Genomic DNA, 21001 nt, shown 5'->3' on the forward strand with positions numbered 1-21001 from the left:
GCCCGGCCGATCCTCCTCCACCTGTTGTCGCTGTCGCCGTGCTATTGCGACTACTGCACTGCACGCCTCCAGTCCAGTGTCATCGCATACAGACTGTCCATGCCGCTGGCCCACGCCGCTCCGCTCCTCTCGCGGCGCTTGGCTTGGCAGTAGCTGGCACCTGCACCGCTGCATCACTCACCCACCCATCCGTCCCATCTCCACGCAGCGCGCCCCTGGGGTCCACGCCGTTTGAGCGTTCGGTCTGCAACGACTGCGTTTCGAACCCTCCCGACTCCCACACAGACCATCCCTCCGCGACTCAGCGCCGAGCTGCTCCAGCATGTCGGCGGCGGCTCCTCCGGCAGCGTCGCTTCCACGTACCTCGAGCACTCGTCGTCAGCAGCCCGACTACACCCCTCCCGCCGACCGCGAGAGAGACCGCGACCGCGACCGACCTCCTCACCGTGCAGCCAGCACCTCCCACCGCTCTGCTGCCGCTGCCGCGCCTTCCTCCCCGCGCCGGTCCATGTCCACGTCGCAGCAGCAGCCACCGACGCCCACCTCGCACACCCGCGCCCCCTCCACCAACCTCGACAAAGTCGCACGACATGACTTTGAGCAGACCAACATCGCTCGCCCGGACACCTCCAGGAGAAGCGGCGAATCGCGAGATCCGCCCACGAATGGCTCCAGCGCTCACCCTCCCCGCGCCGACAGCATGAGGAATCCCTCTTCTCACGCGCGGACTCAGTCCCGTTACAATGACCAGCCTACCCCGGCTCCGAGCTCGCACATGGGCGAGACTAGGTCGACAAATACTCAGAATCTCAGACGGCGCACGACGATAGATGCTACCACGGGGCATTGGGAATTGGGGAAGACGGTGGGCGCGGGGAGCATGGGCAAAGTCAAGTTGGCGCGTAACAAAGAGACTGGGGAGCAGGTGGCGGTCAAGATCGTGCCTCGACAAAGCTCAGAGGGCGAACACCGGACACCGCAAGAACGTGAGCGTGCCGACCACAGCAAAGAAATTCGAACGGCGAGAGAGGCGGCCATCGTGACGCTGGTCGACCATCCGTATATATGCGGCATGCGAGATGTCGTGCGAACCAATTACCACTGGTATATGCTGTTTGAGTACGTCAATGGAGGCCAAATGCTCGACTATATCATCAGCCATGGCCGGTTGAAGGAAAAGCAAGCCCGCAAGTTCGGCCGCCAGATAGCGAGCGCTTTGGATTACTGTCATCGCAACAGCATCGTCCATCGTGACCTCAAGATTGAGAACATCCTCATCAGCAAGACGGGTGACATCAAGATCATCGACTTTGGTCTCTCGAATCTCTTCAGTCCTCGCAACCACCTCAAGACATTCTGCGGCAGTCTCTACTTCGCCGCTCCGGAGCTTCTCCAAGCGAAGCAATATACTGGACCAGAGGTGGACGTGTGGAGCTTTGGCATTGTTTTGTATGTCCTTGTATGCGGTAAGGTGCCTTTCGACGACCAGAGTATGCCTCAGCTCCACGCCAAGATTAAGAAGGGCGTTGTTGAGTATCCTCCGTGGCTGAGTCCTGGTAAGTGAGCTACAGACATTGCACAACGCAGCTACTGACAGCTTTCAGAATGCCGTGGCCTGATCGCACGCATGCTGACTACGAATCCACACGATCGTGCGACACTACATGAAATCATGAATCACCCATGGATGACCAAAGGCTTTAGTGGACCTCCTGATAACTACCTTCCAATCCGAAAGCCGATTCAGCTTCCATTGGACCCTGAGGTGATTGACAAGATGACCGGCTTCGACTTTGGAGATGCAGAGACCATTACGTCGCAGCTTGTGAAAGTGATCGAGTCCGAAGACTACCAACGTGCCATCCGTCTTCAAGAGAAGCGGCAGCATCAGCAGGTTCAGGACACCGATCAAAAGCGAGGCGTCTTCGGCTTTTACAAGCGAAGAAGCTCGACAACCAGCAGAGACACGCTCAACACTCCATCAAGTGAAGCTGTGCAACTCGGATCGGACCCCATCAACGCATTCCATCCTTTGATCTCGATATACTACCTGGCTATGGAGAAGCAAGAGAGGGAAGCGAGGGAGAAGAATCCAGGTGCCTTTGCTCTCCCACAGAGCCCAGGCGAGAAGCCACTCCAGATACCGGACCTGGCCCCACCTGAAGCAGCCGTCACCAACACATCGACATACGAGATGGCAGGCGAGAAGCCGACGGGCGGTAGATCTAGGCCTCGCGCACGAACACACGGCGAAGACGACGTTGCTCAGGACTTGAAGAACGTGAACCTGAACAATCAACCCACACAACCCACGATTGTGGAGCCTGCAACGGAGCAGAAGGCATCTGGCCATTCGAGGAAAGAGAGTGCAGCTGCTGGGCTGCTCCGACGGTTCAGCAAGCGCGAGAAAGGAGAGCGTCCTAGCCATCCTCCTCCATCCCTTGCCAACTACGGCACTAACGAGACCCCGAGGAAGAGCTTCAACATGCGACGTACCAGAGAGCCCAGCCAAACGAGGGAGACCAGCAGGCCAGAGACCGCAGCCAGCAAGCAAAGCGAATTGCTAACTCCTCCACTGGGTGACGCTAGTAACGAACGCAAGCGTACGCATGGTCTGGGAAGGTCGATCAGCGTCAATTCGAGTGACATGAGGAGGCGTCTGACTAGGCGCGGCGCATCCGAGGGCTCCTCGATGAGACCTGCAGTGACACCCTCCGCTAGCACTGACCGAAAGGTGTCTTTTGACCAGGGTAGCAGCATTAGGGAGCCTGCGTCTGATGTCGAATCCTCTCGACCACACACCACAAACCTTACCAATCGAGCCAAGTCTATGGGACACGCTCGCAAGGAGAGTATGCAAGTACGCCGCGCACGACGACAAGAAGCTCGAACGTCGGACGTGCCCGAAGAGACGGACCAGGACATGATGGACGAGGTGGATAGCAAAGACCATGGCAGCAGCAGCCCCACGGGCATGAAGCCAGTCTATCTCAAGGGCTTGTTCAGCGTGTCCACCACGAGCAACAAACCTTTGAGCTTCATACGCTCAGACATCATTCGAGTGCTGCGGGAACTGGGTGTTGAATACCGCGAGATCAAGGGCGGGTTCGCGTGCAAACATGCACCGAGTATCATGCCCAAGCCGAGTACGGATGAGGCTGTACCATCTGGTGGTCAGGCGCTAAGTCCACCACTCGATAGTGGCCATCGCCGTAAGATTAGCTTCGGTGGTTTCAGAGATCGCATGAATGGCGAGAAGGAAGCGCAGACCCCTACTGGACCTCGACACAAGGCCAGCTACACCAACTCCGAGGAAGAGTCTGAGGAGGACCCACCGACATCACATCCTCGCCCCTCAACGTTGCGACCCGCTGGCGAAACGAGTACACATGTGCAATCTGATCTTGGCGGGGACTTGACTCTGCGATTCGAAATCGTCGTGGTCAAGGTGCCGCTGCTGAGCCTTCATGGCATTCAGTTCAAGAAGGTCGAGGGCGGGACATGGCAGTACAAGAACATGGCACAGAAGATATTGAACGAGTTGAAGCTATAGCACGGGCAGGAGCTGGATCTTCTACCACCGGTGCCCGAGAGAGCGATTTTCATTTGTGGGATCCGGTTTGCATTGAGTATAAGCATGCCACATGGAGCGAGTTCTTTCGAGATTAGCGGAGTTGTCCAGCATTGCTTCTGGGAAGGAGTTGGAGCGCACGCAAATCCATGTACTTGTTTGAACGCGCTCACGGCCTTTTGAGTGAGCAACAATAGGGGGGAGCAAACGGGAGTGGGAAAACTAGCGAGCATTTCTGTAGTCAAGCGAAATGTGTATGTGACTTGGAGAGGTGGAGCGCCGTCTCATTACTCGGGGACCAATTTAATATCATTGAACCCTACCATCACTTCAGTTCCTTTCAATGAGCGATCCCCCATGTAGGTGAGGTGAAGCACGGCTGGTCTGGTCTTGGCATCAGCTGTGTGAGCTCATGGAACGACTTAAGTTTCAGACCTCTTCTCTACTTAGAGCCGCTGCCTCCCCTCACCACCATCCTCGCCCGCTCGCGTGACCGCATCGTCGCCGTTCGCTCCGCTACTTGAGACGACTCACGCTACACACCCGCTCAAGCCACCTGCCCTCCTTCCTCTCCGCACTCACTGGCGAATGTGTCGATAGCAGCTGTCACGAGCCCACCTCTTGAGCGCCCCTCCACCCACCTCCGATCGCAACGATGGCGGCCAACAACCAGACGCTTCCCTCGAAGGAGGGCTCGTTGTTCCGCCATCTCGTCCAGAACTACGAGTCGAAGCAGTACAAGAAAGGACTCAAGGCCGCCGAGCAGATCCTGCGGAAATTCCCCAACCATGGCGACACCCAGGCTATGAAAGCTCTGATCCTCAACAACCAAGGCAAGCAAGAGGAGGCGTTTGACCTGTGCAAGCTCGCGCTCAAGAACTCAATGAAGTCGCACATCTGCTGGCACGTGTATGGCTTGCTCTATCGAAGTGTTAAGAACTACGAAGAGGCAATCAAAGCGTACCGGTTTGCGCTCAAGCTCGATCCGGAGAGCCAGCAGATACAGCGCGATTTGGCATTGCTGCAGGTTCAGATGAGGGACTATGCGGGCTTCGTGCAGAGTCGTAATACGATGCTGCAGGCAAGGCCGCAGTTGCGTCAGAACTGGACCGCTTTGGCTGTTGCGTTGCACTTGAACGGGGAGCTGGACAAGGCTGAGAATGTGATGCATCGATATGAGGAGACGTTGAAGCAGCCTCCACCTAAGAGCGACATTGAACATGCAGAGGCGGTGCTGTACAAGAATACTGTCATTGCTGAGCAGGGAGATGTTCAGCGTGCGCTTGAGCAATTGGATTCGATATCGAAGAGCGCATTGGATCGAACATCAATTATGGAGCTGAGAGCGGACTATCTCCTGAGGCTCGACAAGAAGGAGGAAGCAGAGAAGGCGTACAGAGCACTGCTGGATCGAAATACTGAGAAGCGGGCATACTACGAGGGTTTGGAGAAGGCACTGGGGCTGGACAGGACCAAGTCAGAAGACCAAGAGAAGTTTAGAGAAGTGTACCAAGCCTACGCAGACAAGAGCCAACGCATCGATGCTGCAAGGCGGATACCACTCGACTTCTTGCAAGGCGATGCGTTCCGAACGCATGCTGATGGGTACCTGCGGAGAATGTTCAACAAAGGTGTCCCAAGCACATTCGCGAACGTCAAGCAGCTCTACTCAGAGCCTGAAAAGCTCAGCACAATCCAGGCGCTCGTCGAGGGATATGCGAACGAAGAGCCGCAAGCCAACGGTGGCGCGGAGAAGTCTGAGGCCAACGGCAGCACCGATGGCTCACACAAGGTGAATGGCACCAACAAGGCCAACGACTGGGCCCTCAGCGTGAACTACTTCCTCGCGCAGCACTACAACTACTACGTGTCACAAGATCTCGACAAAGCAAGGAAGTACATCGATAAGGCAATTTCTCTCAATTCGTCAAAGACCGACTACACGTACCACATGACCCGGGCGCGAGTGTTGAAGCACCTGGGTGACGTTGATGCGGCGTCCAAGGCCATGAACGAGGCGAGGGAAATGGATCTCAAGGACCGATACATCAACACGAAATGCGCCAAGTACCAGCTACGAAACGACGAGAACGAGGTCGCGGTCAACACGATGGGTCTGTTCACTCGAAAGGAGGCCGTGGGCGGTCCTTTGGGCGATCTACTCGACATGCAATGTGTATGGTACATCACCGAAGACGGCGAATCTAATTTGCGACAAGGGAAGCTCAGCCTCGCATTGAAGCGTTTCAAGGCCGTATACGACATCTTCGAAACCTGGTACGAGGATCAGTTTGATTTCCACAGCTTCAGCTTGCGAAAGGGCATGATTCGAGCCTACATTGACATGATCCGGTGGGAGGACAAACTAAGAGAGCATCCATTCTTTACTCGTGCGGCACTTTCGGCCATCAAGGTGTACCTGCTGCTGCACGACAAGCCTGAGCTGGCAAAGGGTGGTCAGGCAAATGGAGCTGGGGGCGACAGTGCGGCAGAGAAGAAGAAGGCTGCCAAGAAGGCGAAGAAGGAAGCGGAAAAGGCAGAGGCAGAGCGGAAAGCTGCAGCAGCTAAGAAGGCGCAGCCGAAAGCAGTCGACGATGACGGTGCCACCAAGAAGGAAGACCCTGACCCGCAAGGACTGGAGCTGCTGAAGACCGAGAAGCCACTTGAGGAGGCGATGAAGTATTTGTCGCCGTTGCTCGAGCTCAGCCCGAAGAATATCGACGGGCAAATAGCTGGCTTCGAGGTCTACATCAGGCGGAGTAAGTGCCTTGAAATCGTATGAGCGACTCCACGATGCAACTACTAACATTCGTGATATAGAAAAGTATCTCCCAGCTCTCAAGTGCCTGCTGGCGGCGTACGGCATCAACCCAGACCACCCGAAATGCCACGAGCTCGGCGGCCGCTTCAAACTCGCCATCGACAACCTCCCAGAACCACTCCCGAAACAATCCCAAGACGTCATCCAAGAGCTCTACCTCTCCCGCCTCAGCCCGAAATCCCTGCACGAGTGCAACGAGGAATACCTCGAATCCCACAAGCAAAGCGCACCACACATCCAGTCCGTCGTCAGGTTCCGACATGTGCTGAAACCCGGCGAGGAGGAGACCAAGTCGAAGGGTGTGAAGGATTTGCTGGCGACGTTGGAGTTGCCGAGGACGTCGTTACGGGATGCGCAGGAGGGATCGCAGCTGCTGGAGGATATTCAGGCTGGAGCGGATGCGAAGAAGGCGTATGTTGAGGCGGCGCGGAAGCGGTGGTCGGAGGCGAGTGGTTTCAAGGCGTGAGAAGATGGGTGGATGGATGTAGATGATGTGTAGGTATGCATTCGTACTGAAGCGCCGCCGTGTGCATGGCGCGCCTGTTCTCTCTGAAAATAGATGTAGGGTATCTATGCATAGCGACGGCGGTATGGAACAAGGAAAAGCGAAAGACTCTAGTGACGAATCCTCTCTAAGCATCCTCTACTTCCATCTCCGCCCCCGTCTTGCCCTCATCTCCAAACAGTCCTTCAATCCTAAACGGCTCCGCGAGCTGCGACACAATCTGCACCTCACTCTTATTGCCCGCCTTCACACTCGCCTTCGACACAACCTGCACCTCCTGCAACGCCGGCAACTCCAACCTCCCCTCATTCAAATCCCCCAACACAGTCAACGCCGCGGCGTTCAAATTCGGCACACCCCGTCGCCCCAAGCGTCCCTTCTTCCGCGCCACGTCGACGAGGAGGCGCGTGGCGGTGTCGCTGCCGGCGGTCACGAGCGGGGGGAGTTGGTAGTAATCGAGGAGTTGTTGGATTCCCGAGGGGGTTTTTTCCAGGCGGGTGATGAGGTTGGTGAGGGGTTTGAGGGGGTCGGTGAGGGCTTGTTTTGGGAGGGGGTTTTTCGTGGGTTCCGAGGATGTGGGTTTGGGGTTTTTGGGTTGGAGGGTGGTGAGGTTTGGTTCGACGTCGCTTTCTGGGTCTTCTTCGTCTTCTTCCTCATCTTCGTCGTCGTTGGTGTTGTTGGGTCGGTATGTCTGCGCTCGAGCCTGAGCGGAAGCCACGAGGGCAGCCATGGGATTCGTATCCTCTTCCATCTCATCTCCATCCACCTCCTCACCCTCTCCATCCACCTCCTCATCAACATCACCCATCTCCTCCTCCGGATCCCTCAACTCCTCATCCCCTCCCTCAACACCCACTTTCTTCCCCTCCCTCTGCGCCCTAGCAACCTCCCTCCTCCTCTCCTGCTCCTCCGCCTTCGCCCTCTTACTCTCCTCAATCTCCGCCAACACCCTGTCCTTATAAGGGAACAAATTCGGAATCCCCGGGTCCTTCTTCAGCCGCGACTGCCATTGCGGGTTCTTCTTCGCTTCTTTGCGTTGCTTGCGTTGTTTCGCTGCGGAGGCTTTTTCGATTTTGTGGCGGAGGCGCACGGGGACGCGTTTGGATTTGGGTTTGCCGACTTTCATTTTTGCGCGGTGATTTGGGCGAGGTGGTTTCGGTGTGGAGGTGCATTGGAAAGGTTGCTCGGATTTTTTGAGGATGAGAATTCGAGAGGGTTAGGTTAGTGCTGAGTTTAAATACTAAGCGAGAAAGTCTAAATAGTGACAAGGCTGCGTCCGCTAGGACTCCCTGATCGAGTGCTTGCTTATCACGCAGGCGAGGTTGGAGTATAAAGTCAAGTCAAGTCAGACCTCACTGTGAGATTTTGCATCTCTGAGTATTCAAAATCGTAGTCGCGGACTTTGGGCAAATTTTCAACCAGCATCTTTTGCTACACTTTACACCACTTCCAGAAATCCGTCAATATCCTTCTTCGCCCAGCGACTCTGGCCCGCTCAGCAAGATCCACGTCATTCTCCGCTGCAAGCACATTGATCTCATCTGCAGCTTCTCCCTTCGCACTGGCAATCTCCTCAACCTGGCCGATCTTCCAACCTCTCAGAAACAAGATACACAAGGCACCTGCAATGTACATGAACCCGACGAACAGCTGCGTGCCAATGTACTCCCCAGTCCCAGCAACAATCTCCAATGCAATCGGCTCACTGAAGAGCGTCGGCATCGAAATGAATAGCCACATCAGATTGAGCGCTGACGGGACGTGTTTCAAGCCGCACACCTCAGCAGAGAGCGGCGCAATCGTAGCCCAAAACGTTCCAGCAACAGCACCTCCCACGATCGAGAAGAATATGAGGACTCCGAAGCTCTTTGCTGGGATCCAAATGGCGAACGTGAAGACGGCGCAGAGGAATGTCATCGCGCCGGCCATGTTGATCCTGCCTACGTTGTCGGAGAAGTAGCCCACTGGCGGTCTTCCCAGGCCTTGGCCCAGGTTGAAGATTGCTGATACGATCGAAGCTTGCGAGGCGCCCAAGCCGATGGCGTTCGCGTAGTTGGCGAGCGAGAAGATGAGGACGACGTAGCCGAGCATGCTGAAGAATCCATACCCGCATAGGAGGAGATATTCAGCCCGGACGAAAAGTCGAATGTCAAAGGCGTTCTGTGAGCTGCCGATGATCTTGTTGCGGTCCTTCAGGAGGAGAGTGCAGATAGTATTGACGCCGAAAGCGATGATGCCCAATGCGCGGAAGGTCCAGGCAAGACCGATCGACTTCAACATTGCTCCGGCGCCGAGAGAATAGATCAGACCTCCGATTCCCGAGCCTGCGGCAGAGAAGCCGTTTGCGAGTGAGCGTTTCGTCGTGAACTAGAACAGAGCGGTCAGAGAAGTTCTTGGTCTCATGAAGAAGGTATTCCGCAACTTACCCACTGCGCCGGTATCCCCACCGATCCCACGAAAAGAAAGCCCATCCCAAGCCCAAAGCACACGCCCTGAGAAAGATACAACTCCCAGATCTTCTTCGCAAAGGACGCGGCAATCAGACTCAGCGTCTCGAAGAACACGCCCGTGAACAGCGTCACTTTCGTCCCAAAATACCTCGTCGAAAGCGTCGCCACCGGCGCGATGAGCATCGCGCACGAAATGGAAAGCCCACCGATGAACGCAAAGTCGAGGGACGTCGCTCCGGCGAAGGTGTTGGTTTGCAGGTAGTGGGCGAGAAAGACTCCGTACGAAGAGTTTAGACCCCAAGTGTGGGCGTTGATAGTCGCGCAACACGCTGTGCAGACCCATCCATATCCGCCATTCGGTGGTGGTGGCGGACCTGCATTTTGCTGAGACTGGGGTTGTTTCTCCTGGTCGACGACGGCGGCATCGTGCTGTTCAGTCGTTGACCGGATTTCATTCGAGTCCGTCGCTTCGTCGGGTGTTATGGCTTCCGCGTCCTTGTCTACATCCTTCTCTTCATGCAAGTCTTTCGCGAGACTCATGGCAACGCGTGAGGTCTGTCAACGCCACTCGGAGGTATGGAAAACGAGTCACAACAAAGCCCTCTCCCTCGGCAAGCAGCAGCAAAAGTCCCGGAAGATGTCACACAATGGAACACCTCGCAAACACTTCCTTCCTCGCCTGATATACGTGGATGACGGAAAGGAAGAGCGAGAGAACTCCGTGAAGGCACCTACCCGTCCTTGTAGGGGGTAGTTACAGCTTCTCACGAGGAGATGTACTCATAACTTACGGATGATGCACTCACTGCCCATTATGTAATTCCAAAGAAAGACTCCACACGTGTTTGGAGCAATGCAAACTTGTGCCGTCTTGCCGCCCCCGCGAAGCTTGATGGATGAGATCTCGGGATGATCTTTCTGCAGAGGCTCGGTGTTAAGAACGACGTTGTCTGCAGCCAGGCCATGTTGCTCTTGATGTCTCCAATAAAGACGCTGCTAGGAACTGCGGGCCACGTCTGTTAATGCCCACCCTTCAAGGCCTTGCTCTTCGAACTTGCGTCTCTCGCCTGACGACCTAGGTACTTGCCCCTTTACTATCCCCGAGGCTTCGGTCCGAGCTCAAACGACCTGGAGTTTGATATTCAGGGAAGTAGGCCAGGATACTGTATCCCGCACGCCCTTCTATTGGCTTCTCGCCAGAAGCGGTATTTGCTTCCCGATCCGCCTAACAAGTGATGGGAATTCATATAGCAACTCCGTATATTGGGAGTCGTCAAAGACCACCAGCCAACTACCTCGTAACCCCATCGACGGTAGGATGTCGGAATTCGCCCGGGCATCCTACTAAGCTATGATAATAATCTACCATAACGCTATTCATGTGACTTCGTCCCTGCCGCTATACGTAATAATCTCTCCTACGTACGTCGAGCAGACCAACGCAAGCTCGTGAGAATCCAAAGTGCCTACATGTCCACCATCCCAGCCCACCACGCGACCCTCATCTCACTCCTCACAAGCCTCTACTCAATTCTGATAGACCAGCAGTACACGCCAGCAATCACCCTCATCTCGCCACCACACCCCGCCTTCTTAATCGACATCCCCGCCGCCTCGGAGGCCAACATCACCAACCCAGACCTGCTAACCCTCCTCCTCCACCTCTCATACCTCATCACCTCCATCGAGATCCCACTAACCTACGAAACCCTCCCGCTAGTCTACACCAACACCGCCTTCGACCCCTCTGCATCCGCCGACGCCTTCGACTTCGCGCGCGACCCAGCGTGTCAAGACCGCACAGATCTGATCCCACCCGGCATGCTCGTGCTGACGCGCGCGCACAACGGCGGCGAGACCCTGCTGTACGAGCTCGACACGCGGCGGATTCGGGTGTGGAACCATTTTCTCGACGAGGGCGATGACTGGCGAGGGACCCGGGCCTGGGATATCGAGGACGAAGGGAACCCGTTGGTGGGCTGGATTCGGAAGTGGATTGGGTTGGAGTGTGTGCTCATGCCGAATGGTGGTGGGGGCTGGCGGTTTGTGGAGTTTGAGGGACCGCCTGTTGCTGCGGAGACGTCGGAAAGTGAGAAATAATACAGAGCAGCGTTCAGGGAGTGTGGGTGGGATAGCGGGGTTTGGGAGGGTGTTAGTAGGGAAGGCGGCGGAGTTGCGCAGTGGGCGGAGCGGGCGAGAAGGAGGGCGGCGCAGGACTTCAATGCTGAGGAGTTGGTGCGGCGGAGAGGGAACTTCGCTGAGACTTGATGAGGTGAAACGGTCAGCCCTCATTAGCTTTTGCATAGGTCACTATCCACAGTAAGCGCCAATGCTGGCTACGCTCTTGACAACATAACAAAAAGACACGCTTGCACAGTCGTTACCACCTTCCTCCATGACTCGAAAACAAGCGTCGAGCACACCACGGCCTAGTGGTAGGCGCGGAAAAGAGCGGGCGTGGGTGTCGGCGCCGGTGGAGATGACACCTGAATGACCACTCCGCCTTCAGCCATCAGTGCCGAGCGATCCTACTCCTCGCCCTCAAGCGGGGCCTCCTCGTCGTACTCCTCCTCACCCTCGGAGACGGAGGCCTCCTGGTACTGCTGGTACTCGGAAACGAGATCGTTCATGTTGGACTCGGCCTCGGTGAACTCCATCTCGTCCATACCCTCGCCAGTGTACCAATGCAAGAAAGCCTTGCGACGGAACATAGCAGTGAACTGGTCACCGACACGCTTGAAGAGCTCCTGGATGGAGGTGCTGTTGCCGACAAAGGTAGACGACATCTTGAGACCGCGTGGTGGGATGGAGCAGAGGGCGGTCTGGACGTTGTTGGGGATCCACTCAACGAAGTAGGCGGTGTTCTTGTTCTGGACGTTGCGGATCTGGTCCTCGACTTCCTTCATGGAGACCTTGCCGCGGTAGATGGCAGAGCAGGTGAGGTAACGGCCGTTGCGGAAGTCGCTGGCGGCCATCATGTTCTTGGGGTCGAAGATTTGCTGGGTGAGCTCAGGAACAGAGACGGCGCGGAAAGAGTGCGCGCCACGGCTGGTGAGAGGAGCAAAGCCGACCATGAAGAAGTGCAGACGTGGGAACGGCACCATGTTGACGGCAAGCTTGCGAAGATCGCTGTTGAGCTGACCTGGGAAACGCAGGCAAGTGGTGATGCCAGACATGACGGCGGAGACGAGATGGTTCAGGTCGCCGTAGGATGGGTTGTTGAGCTTGAGGGTACGCATGCAGATGTCGTAGAGGGCCTCGTTGTCGATACAGAAGGTCTCGTCAGAGTTCTCCACGAGCTGGTGCACAGAGAGGGTGGCGTTGTATGGCTCAACAACGGTGTCGGACACCTTGGGGGATGGCATGACGGAGAAGGTGGCCATCATGCGGTCTGGGAACTCCTCACGGATCTTGCTGATGAGGAGCGTACCCATACCGGCACCAGTACCACCACCGAGAGAGTGGGTGATCTGGAAACCCTGGAGGCAGTCACAGCCCTCGGCCTCACGACGAACGACATCGAGGACCTGGTCAACCAGCTCAGCACCCTCAGTGTAGTGACCCTTGGCCCAGTTGTTGCCGGCACCGGACTGGCCAAAGACGAAGTTGTCTGGGCGGAAGAGCTGACCGAATGGACCAGCACGGACGGCGTCCATGGTACCTGGCTCCAAGTCGACGAGGACAGCTCGTGGGACGTACTTGTTGCCGGATGCCTGACGTGAAGTTAGCGACAGTCTTGGCGCGACAGAGATGGAAGGAGCAGCGTACCTCGTTGAAGTAGACATTCATGCGCTCGAGCTGAAGGTCGGACGTGCCATTGTACCTGCAGTGTGTCAATGTCCATTCTCTCACGTGTATTCCCAAGTCATGACTTACACGCCGGCGCCGTCGAGGCCATGTTCACCGGAGATGTTTTGCCAGAATGCGGCACCTATCTGGTTGCCCTGCTGCGGTGTCAACCCCTGCTCTTCGTGTGACACACGGTGAAAACGCGTGAATACGTACGCATTGGCCGGTTTGGAGGTGGACCTGTCATCGCACACGACTGTCAGCATCATGTTCTTGGGATATCGCAACGGTCGACGCGGGGCACGCGTGGGCGTTTTGGGTCAGGGGCGGTGTACGTACGATCTCACGCATTCCCGGAATTTTGGCGGTATTGTGGGGGGTGTTGGTTTGGTGTGGGTTATGTGTCGCTTGGGCTGAAGGGGGCACTCGAGGTCGTGCTGGCTGGTGTGTGCAGAGGGTGCTGGCGGTGGTGTTTGCAGGCTGGAGGTGGGTGCAGAAGAGGAGGCAGCGGTGTAGGCGACCGAATTGTTGACACTGGCCAGAGAAAGCGCGGGCCCAAACAACTTAGCGGGCGGCTGCTGCCGAGGTGGGGCGCGTCGTTCCTGCCTGAGGGTCTGCCGGACTTCACTCGCGTTTTGCTGGAATCATTCACTTGACTTTCATCTCGTGACGGTCGAGCTCAGGCGCAATGGCTTCCCTCCGCCTTGCATTTCCTCGTGGAGGATTCCCTCTCCACTCAAAACAACTTCAGCGATTACGCTTCACCCCTAGCATACGACACGCATCGACGACACCACCTCCCAAACCACGAGTATTAGAGAAGCCAGACAAGTTCCGTCCACCATCACATCCATCGCGACTTCGAAGTAAGCCCAAATACAACTATGGACCCGATCTATCCCAGGAGCAGAAGGCGAAGCGATACCCTCACATGATGCCCCCAGAAGGAACGTTTCTGCATTGGTTCCTCACGAATAGATCAATCCATGTATGGATCAGCATGGTAAGTTCCAAAAATATTTTCACCTAAGAACGATTCATCCTGACAGTATCACACAGTCCGTTCTCATCTCCCTCATCTTCGGAATCTGGCTCAGCGACTTCCTCAACAACACCCCCTACCGCGACCTCCTACCCCCCAACTCCATGTTCTGGGCCCATCCCTTCCAATTCCTCGCTCGCTGGGGCGAAGTATACAACATGCACGTCGCGTACGTCAGTCAGCAGACAGCGGAAATGAGGAAGCAGAAAGTGGAGGATGTGAAGAAGAGGTCGGAGTACAGGAAAGCTCATGGGATTGAGGAGAGTGAGGGGATCTTGGGTGGGTGGACTGCGAGGAGTGAGAATTATGCGACGAATCCTGCGGCTAGGGAGGGAGATGTTGATTTCTCGAAGCAGAGTGCAGAGGTGCAGAGTAATGTGGCCGCAGTGGCAGATGAAGTGACCGGTCAAGGCGAGACCTATATTGACTTCGAGGGCAAGCAGCAGCCGGCCAAGAAGAAGTGGTTTGGCATATGGTAGTCTGTGCTCGCCAGTTACGGCACGATGTAAATCAATGTACAGTCAAGATCTATCAACACTTTTAGCCGTTCGGTCTTGTCGCCTTCCCTTAAAGAGATTGAGAAATTGTTGTTCGTGGTCGATCGAGATAGATCGCACATGGATTGAAGGATGAGGCCAGCCAGAACCATACCGCAGAATAAGCATTCTTAATTTGTCATGAGCAAAGGTATCTTGAGCTACAACCCTCCACAGTATGCACATGCTTCCCCTCCACCTTCTCCCTCATCAGTACTCAAAATCATCATCCACCGCCGGCTTCTTGTCCTTGCCGACAGACTCCTGCTTGCGATACATCTCAGCAACCTGCCTGCTGCTCGTCGCCTCTTCCGGCTTCTTATCATCACGCACACGGATGAATCTGGGGAATCGCAGACTGACACCCTTGTGCGTGCCATCACTGCCAAACTCCGAGGCAGCCGCACGGTATCTTGGACTTAGCGTGAGATCGGCCGTCTTGACCTCCCACACGTACTTCGGCTCGAACCAGACGTCTGGCTGATCGTTCTTTCCGGAGGAGTGGTCGTAGAATGGCTTTGCTCGGTCGATTGCGAGTGGCGAAAGGGTGTCGTAGAGTTCAGCCAGCAGGGCCTCTGAGAAGCCAGTGCCAATATTGCACACGGTCTCGTACTGCTCCGAGCTGGTGTTGTAGCAGGCAAGATGGAATGCTCCATACCAGTTGGTACGCTTGCCTTTGCCGTAGTACGCTCCCAGGACGACCAGATCGAGAGAGTCCCCAGCTCCAGCAAGGTAGTCCTTCTTGACCTTGAGCCAATTCTGAGAACGGCGGGATGGCTCGTAGTGTGACTCGACGCCATCAAGCATCTTGACCATCAAACCTTCGCACGAAGCCTTGATGGATTCGTCCAGCAATGTCTGAATCTCCTCGATTTCTCGAGTGTTGCCGTATTGTGCGAAGGCGAACTCTCCTTCGACTTCATCGAATGCACTGTACATGGCATCGCGTCGCTCTCGGAAAGGCTTGTTGACCAGAGCTTCGCCGTTCAGATATAGAATGTCGAATGCGAACACACAGACTTTAACTTTGATGTCTTCGGCTTTGACATCCTTCTTCTTCCGAGTCATGAGCTGCTGAAACGGCAGGACGTGCTTCTTCTCGGTGTCCCAAGCGACAGTCTCGCAGTCAAGGACAAAGCTCTTGGTACCCTTCTTGACCCAAGTTGGTAGCTTCTGAAGAATGTCGGGATACTTCTTGCTCAAGTCTTCGCTGTTGCGCGAGAAAATGTTTGAGATGCCACGATCAGATTTTCCGGCCTCGGGCGCCACGGTCGTGGCGAAGTCCAGGTCTGCATCATGGGCCACAAAGTGGATCTGGGCGCGCTCCCCGTCGTATTTGTACTCGCAGGTGAAGTCTTTACCCTCAAAGCGATCGAGTACCTCGCCGATCGACTTGGTCGGCTTCGCAAGCATAGGTTTCAAAGGCACACCTGGTCGCAGCTTCAGGGACTTGCGTAGATTCCAGATGCCGTGCTCGAGGAGCGCTGGCACAATGACCTCGTAAGCAGGCAGTTCATTGTAGACAGCCTTGAAGATCTCCTCCCCCTTCTTGAGTTCGTCTTCGGATGGGATTTTCTTGCCGTCCTGTGCCACAGCATGAGCCGTCATGGCATGAGCGATGGCAACTTGTAGGTTCTTGTCTGCGAGTCCAAGTCTCATCTTTCCTTCCAGGGCTCGAATGATGAACTTCGACTCGCTAGGTCCACCCTTGTCTTTATTGATGTCGACGGTCTGGCCCTTGGCGAGGTTGACATCGGCAGAGGAAAGGAGCTTCTTGATGCCATCGACCTTGCGTTGTTGCGATCCAGAGCCTTCCACGGTCGCGATCTTCATCAAGCCTTCGTGCACGGCGCGAACAGTCAGAGGCTTTGGCTTGAACATAGTAGGTTGATTCGAACGACTCTTCGCCGCTACCAGACCAAGATCGCCAATCTTCTGCTGATCCTCCTTGATGATCTTGAGGCTGCGTCCAGTTGTTTCTCCAATGGCTTTCATGATGAGAGACTCGCCAATGCCCAGCTCAATGCCAGCGTAGTCGGCTGCAAGCTTGCCAACCATCAAGTGAACGGTTGGGAGCAGGTCATCAGGAGTCAGTCGAACGACCTGCCGCAAGAAAGCTGCGCAGTGTGCAAGAATCTCCAGACGCTTCGTCGTCATTTCTATTTTCGAGAAGGTCGTGCAGAGCGCTGCGTACGGTACTGGATCGCCGGCTTTCCAGTCTGGATACGGGTCTTTTCCAGTGGATTTGAGTGTCGTTTGAACCTTTTCACGAGCTTTGGCTGCTGCCTCTGGCTTGATATCTTCCTCATCAGACTCTTCGGCTTCAGCTTCAGAGTCACTTGCGGCTTCCTCATTGCTGTTGCGGTCCGAATCGTCTTTGACTTCTGTGGGAGCTGTGGCCTTGGGCGATGCCTTGCTCTCCGGCTCTACTTTCGTGGAAGTCTTCTTGCGGCCTTCATCATCACCATCTTCATCTGTGGGCTTCTTCGCAGTGGATTTGCTAGGCTTTTCGTCCTCTGCCTTGGCCTTGGAAGAGGGCTTGCTCTTCTTGGCCACTGGCTCGTCGTCCACACCATCTTCGCTTGCATCATCCTCGACGACAATCTTCTTCTTTCCCCTGGCCGTCGACTTCTTCGCCACGCCTTTCTTCGTCCCATTCGCACTCTGCCGTTGCTTCTTACTAGGTGGTTCATCGTTGTCCTCCGAGGCATCTCCTTCATCCTGAGAAGCACGGCGCTTGTTCGACGACGCTGGCTCATCCTTAATAATCACAGCATCATCTGAATCTTCCCCTTTGACTGGACCAGCATCCTCCATGTCAACATCCTCCGTCTTCGCATGCCCATTCGTTCCGTTTGTCTGTGGCTTCGACTCTTCTTCGTCCCCCTCCTCCTTCGTCTTGGTCTTCGATTCCGGTTTCGACGAGAACTTCAACTTCGATTGCTGTGGCTCCGCCTTTGGTCCGCCCGGGTTGCCAAAGAACTTGCTGTTGAAGGTCAGCGGTTCTGAACACACCACCGTCGCATTGAGTGCAGAGAGCCGCACCCAAGAGTCTGCTGATGGTTGACATACCCCAAAGTTGCTTGCTTCGGTGCCATGCTGTCGATTGTCCCACCGAGGGCGTTGTTGAAAGTCCTATGTCTCGTGCTCGTCCACAAGTTCTGGCGCGTGAGGTGTATTCGAAGACGACAAGCAGTTCGCAGCGACTTAGAACGGAACAAGTGTGTACAGAGAGAATTGAACGAAGATATTGGTCGCAAGCATCGCATTCCCTCGTCGTGAAGTGGGAAGTCAAAGAGCAACGCGTACAGGCAGACGCGAGGCGTGTCTGTAGCGTGAAGTCCAATCGAGAGTCAGGGCTTTGCTTCGACGTCACCACATCCAAAAGCTCCACCTCCATCAACACCGTCTCCAAAGAAAACACAACTACCAACAACCACCAACTCCATCCATCCTGGCTCTACCATTCTGGAAACCCTCCCCTCCTCCGCCCTCTGAGCCTCCCAGAGCTCCACCATCACCGATCATGTCCCGAACTCCAGAACAGCCCACCCTAACACCACGCCTCTGCTTCAACCAAACCCAACTACGCGGTAAGTCACAACCCGCCACCCCAACCAAAGCTGTCTTTCCCAGCTCACGCTCATACGCAAGTCGGTCGGCAACAGACTTCCTCCGCATCTCTCGCACCGCCGTAGACGACACCATCTCGCAGAATCTAAACGCTTTACAAACCCCCGGCGCGAAACCTTTCGATCCTTCATCAACCGCAGAAAGACAACCCAGACCGATCGGGAGTAGGAGAGCAATCGACCCTGTGGCATGCGATCATTTCAAGGAGAAGGTTCTGTTTCCGAGTTGGCAGATGAGGAGTGATGTGTTGAACTATTGCGCGGGCGTTGCGACGTCGCCCGATCCAGATGATCCAGATCAGGTTCTGAGGGAGAGTGAGGATGCACGGGCGAGGGAACGATTGGTCGATGAGCGGCTGGATCCATACAGTGCGAGGTACTTTCCTCGAGAAGCAAGAACAGAGTCTCTGGCAAGTTTGATAAGAAACGAGAGGATGGTCGAGCAGATCATTCGAGCCAGGACATGGGGACTTGTTGGTGAGAGATGCGAGAACGAGGGCATAGAGGCAGAGAAAGCTCTAGATGAATGGCGGCGTAGGAAAGCCCAATCCTGGAACCCATTATCATGACAGTCGAATGAAATGTAAAAAGACAGACTCCTCCGCTCAAGCAAAAACACCAGAACGATCCATCCCTTTGCCTTGCCAAAAGTACAGTTGATGGTCCTGTCGCCATGTCTCATATCTACACGTTCCATGCCCCATTTTCCCCTTTTTGATGTTCCCATAATACTACACCCATAAAGTTTTGGTTTCGCCCTCGTCGCCGGTCGACCAGCTAGAAAGCCAAAGGGAATGAATGCAACAGACAGACGCCGCCCGCTATGCTGAAGCCATTGGCAGTGAGGGACCCAAGATCCTCCGGCTGCCAGGGGGTATATTGACTTTGCCGCAAAAAATGACCTGTTCCTCCGCAAACGCCACCTGTCCTTCCTTTCGTTTCGCAGTAACATGTGAAGAATATCGATCGTAAGATGGAGTACTCCGTACTGCCAGGAGAAAAGACCGCTATGCCTGATGCGATTCTAGTAGAATCCGGCAGCCTTGCTTGAGGTGCCACGTCCGCCTGTAAAACACAAGTCAGCAATCGAGATTTCATTGAACAACATGTACGTCGTGCGGCAAAGCATCACGGCGGTGGGCGAGACAGACTTGTTTGGTGGTGTGAGTATCCGGACATGCCTGGTTCAGCTTGGTCTGAGAGGGCCAGAAGAAGCTGTGCCAGACAACGCTTAGTTGCGGCATCATCCCGCAAGACCGGAGAGAAAGTGGCATCGCGGAGCGGCTCTGGCAGGCATTGCCGCAGGGCTTCCCGGGCACGAGCGTTGTCGGAGAGGCTAGGCAAATGTTAGCCAACAAAACCACATCTTCAGCGGGCAGTCACGTACCGCAAGAAGCACCTAACAACGTGCTTCAGGAGGCGAACTGTCTGTTGGTCTACCAGCTGTGTGACCATATTAGACAACACCGTGCCAACAGCGTAGAAGCGCTCGTAAGTCTGGCAAATGTACTGAAGACCCATATCGTCGAGCAGAATCTTCTGGACGATGAAGATAGCGACCGTCTTGCTGAGTTCTGATCCGGTCTCCATGATACGAAGGCAAAGAGGAATAATCTCGGTCGTGAGGAGGAAGTTGATCACATCGGAGCTGTCGTTCTTGACCAGGGCTCCGATAACGCCAAGAGACGTCAGGCGCAGATACTCAAAAGGTCGGGATTTTGATGTCGTGTTGAGAAATGGGTATAGGAATAGTGGGATGTGGGCTGCTGTCGTTAGCGTGCGTTTCTCAAGTCATGTGCGCTTACGTACCGTTCAAGAACAACCCTCTGGTCTCGCCATGCGAAGCGACGCATTGCAGAAGCGCGAGCGCGTTGCAGACTCGGTTGGAAGCCGCCGCCGTGAGTTGAGACGGGTTCAGCAGCGGGTAGACTGAAATGATCTCCTGCAGAAGAGACGTCATGACGCCTGTATTCTCAGCAAGTGTTCCATCTCCTTGCACGCTCATGCTGAACTTACCGAACGAGTGCCACAATATGAGCGCCAGTTCAGGCACCTGCTCTCTCTTCTTGCTGAGTTCGAGAAGCGCAGCCTCCCGGGTGTTAACGTTCAGGACTTGTGCGATCCACTCCAAGACCCTCCTGTTGTCTTCGTTGGCGCCATCTGCCGCGCCCATCATACTTGCACCGCCGTGCTCTCCAGCAGCGGAAATAGCACCAAGTGGTCCCGCTGAGTTCATGCCATTAGCAGTGCCGTTACTGGTATTGTTCAGACTGGCAGCATTGCCTCCGTTCTGCCCCGCAGCGCTCATGGCGCGACCGTAGTGCTGCTGTTGCTGCTGTTGCGCGACAGCGTTAGCCGCCGCCGCGGCTTGGGTCTGGGCGGCATATTGGTTGTGTGCGGCGTGCTGGTGGTGCTGCTGCCACTCGGGCTGGTGGTAGGGACTCTGGTGCGAGAAGGCGTGTTGCATGGTTATCGCTGGTCGGCGCGGAGGCCCATGCAGGTCCTCGTCAAGGCGCCTTGTGAGAGGGATCGAATATCAGTTGTGATGCGACGGCAAATTCGAGGTCGGAGGACGGGCGGTCGTCTGAAGGTGGTGTGTCTGGTGTTTCGTCGGTGTGCAGTTGAGTCGCAGTAGGTGCGAGTAGCTCACTCGAA

At 55.4% G+C, this 21001-nt stretch overlaps 10 protein-coding genes across 10 annotated transcripts; 5 read left to right on the plus strand and 5 right to left on the minus strand.

Moving 5' to 3' along the window:
• Positions 1–322: 322 nt before the first annotated feature.
• M409DRAFT_30397 (uncharacterized protein) lies at positions 323–3553 on the plus strand (the record flags this gene model as incomplete). Its single annotated transcript, XM_033809904.1, has 2 exons — positions 323–1556; positions 1605–3553. The coding sequence occupies 2 exons, from the start codon at positions 323–325 to the stop codon at positions 3551–3553; spliced, it is 3183 nt and encodes a 1060-aa protein (XP_033660005.1).
• Positions 3554–4226: 673 nt separating this feature from the next.
• Positions 4227–6858, plus strand: M409DRAFT_30398 (uncharacterized protein; the record flags this gene model as incomplete). The annotated part of the gene is made up of 2 exons (XM_033809905.1): positions 4227–6330; positions 6392–6858. 2 exons carry the CDS (start codon positions 4227–4229, stop codon positions 6856–6858), a joined length of 2571 nt encoding a protein of 856 aa, XP_033660006.1.
• Positions 6859–7024: 166 nt separating this feature from the next.
• M409DRAFT_30399 (uncharacterized protein) lies at positions 7025–8023 on the minus strand (the record flags this gene model as incomplete). The annotated part of the gene is made up of 1 exon (XM_033809906.1): positions 7025–8023. The coding sequence occupies one exon, from the start codon at positions 8021–8023 to the stop codon at positions 7025–7027; it is 999 nt and encodes a 332-aa protein (XP_033660007.1).
• A 305-nt stretch (positions 8024–8328) lies between these two features.
• On the minus strand, positions 8329–9887 carry M409DRAFT_30400 (uncharacterized protein; the record flags this gene model as incomplete). The annotated part of the gene is made up of 2 exons (XM_033809907.1): positions 8329–9264; positions 9324–9887. The coding sequence occupies 2 exons, from the start codon at positions 9885–9887 to the stop codon at positions 8329–8331; spliced, it is 1500 nt and encodes a 499-aa protein (XP_033660008.1).
• A 930-nt stretch (positions 9888–10817) lies between these two features.
• On the plus strand, positions 10818–11447 carry M409DRAFT_30401 (uncharacterized protein; the record flags this gene model as incomplete). The annotated part of the gene is made up of 1 exon (XM_033809908.1): positions 10818–11447. The coding sequence occupies one exon, from the start codon at positions 10818–10820 to the stop codon at positions 11445–11447; it is 630 nt and encodes a 209-aa protein (XP_033660009.1).
• A 428-nt stretch (positions 11448–11875) lies between these two features.
• Positions 11876–13487, minus strand: M409DRAFT_71247 (uncharacterized protein; the record flags this gene model as incomplete). Its single annotated transcript, XM_033819086.1, has 5 exons — positions 11876–13060; positions 13116–13170; positions 13224–13291; positions 13353–13376; positions 13476–13487. The coding sequence occupies 5 exons, from the start codon at positions 13485–13487 to the stop codon at positions 11876–11878; spliced, it is 1344 nt and encodes a 447-aa protein (XP_033660010.1).
• Positions 13488–13824: 337 nt separating this feature from the next.
• M409DRAFT_71248 (uncharacterized protein) lies at positions 13825–14657 on the plus strand (the record flags this gene model as incomplete). Its single annotated transcript, XM_033819087.1, has 3 exons — positions 13825–14139; positions 14196–14475; positions 14566–14657. 3 exons carry the CDS (start codon positions 13825–13827, stop codon positions 14655–14657), a joined length of 687 nt encoding a protein of 228 aa, XP_033660011.1.
• Positions 14658–14924: 267 nt separating this feature from the next.
• M409DRAFT_61079 (uncharacterized protein) lies at positions 14925–17812 on the minus strand (the record flags this gene model as incomplete). Its single annotated transcript, XM_033814651.1, has 2 exons — positions 14925–17700; positions 17787–17812. 2 exons carry the CDS (start codon positions 17810–17812, stop codon positions 14925–14927), a joined length of 2802 nt encoding a protein of 933 aa, XP_033660012.1.
• Positions 17813–18240: 428 nt separating this feature from the next.
• M409DRAFT_71250 (uncharacterized protein) lies at positions 18241–18915 on the plus strand (the record flags this gene model as incomplete). Its single annotated transcript, XM_033819088.1, has 2 exons — positions 18241–18307; positions 18383–18915. The coding sequence occupies 2 exons, from the start codon at positions 18241–18243 to the stop codon at positions 18913–18915; spliced, it is 600 nt and encodes a 199-aa protein (XP_033660013.1).
• A 559-nt stretch (positions 18916–19474) lies between these two features.
• Positions 19475–20813, minus strand: M409DRAFT_71251 (uncharacterized protein; the record flags this gene model as incomplete). Its single annotated transcript, XM_033819089.1, has 4 exons — positions 19475–19682; positions 19734–20109; positions 20156–20311; positions 20363–20813. 4 exons carry the CDS (start codon positions 20811–20813, stop codon positions 19475–19477), a joined length of 1191 nt encoding a protein of 396 aa, XP_033660014.1.
• Positions 20814–21001: the final 188 nt, after the last annotated feature.

The sequence above is a fragment of the Zasmidium cellare genome, assembly GCF_010093935.1.
Source record: "Zasmidium cellare ATCC 36951 unplaced genomic scaffold M409scaffold_64, whole genome shotgun sequence".
Taxonomy (NCBI): Eukaryota; Fungi; Ascomycota; class Dothideomycetes; order Mycosphaerellales; family Mycosphaerellaceae; genus Zasmidium; species Zasmidium cellare.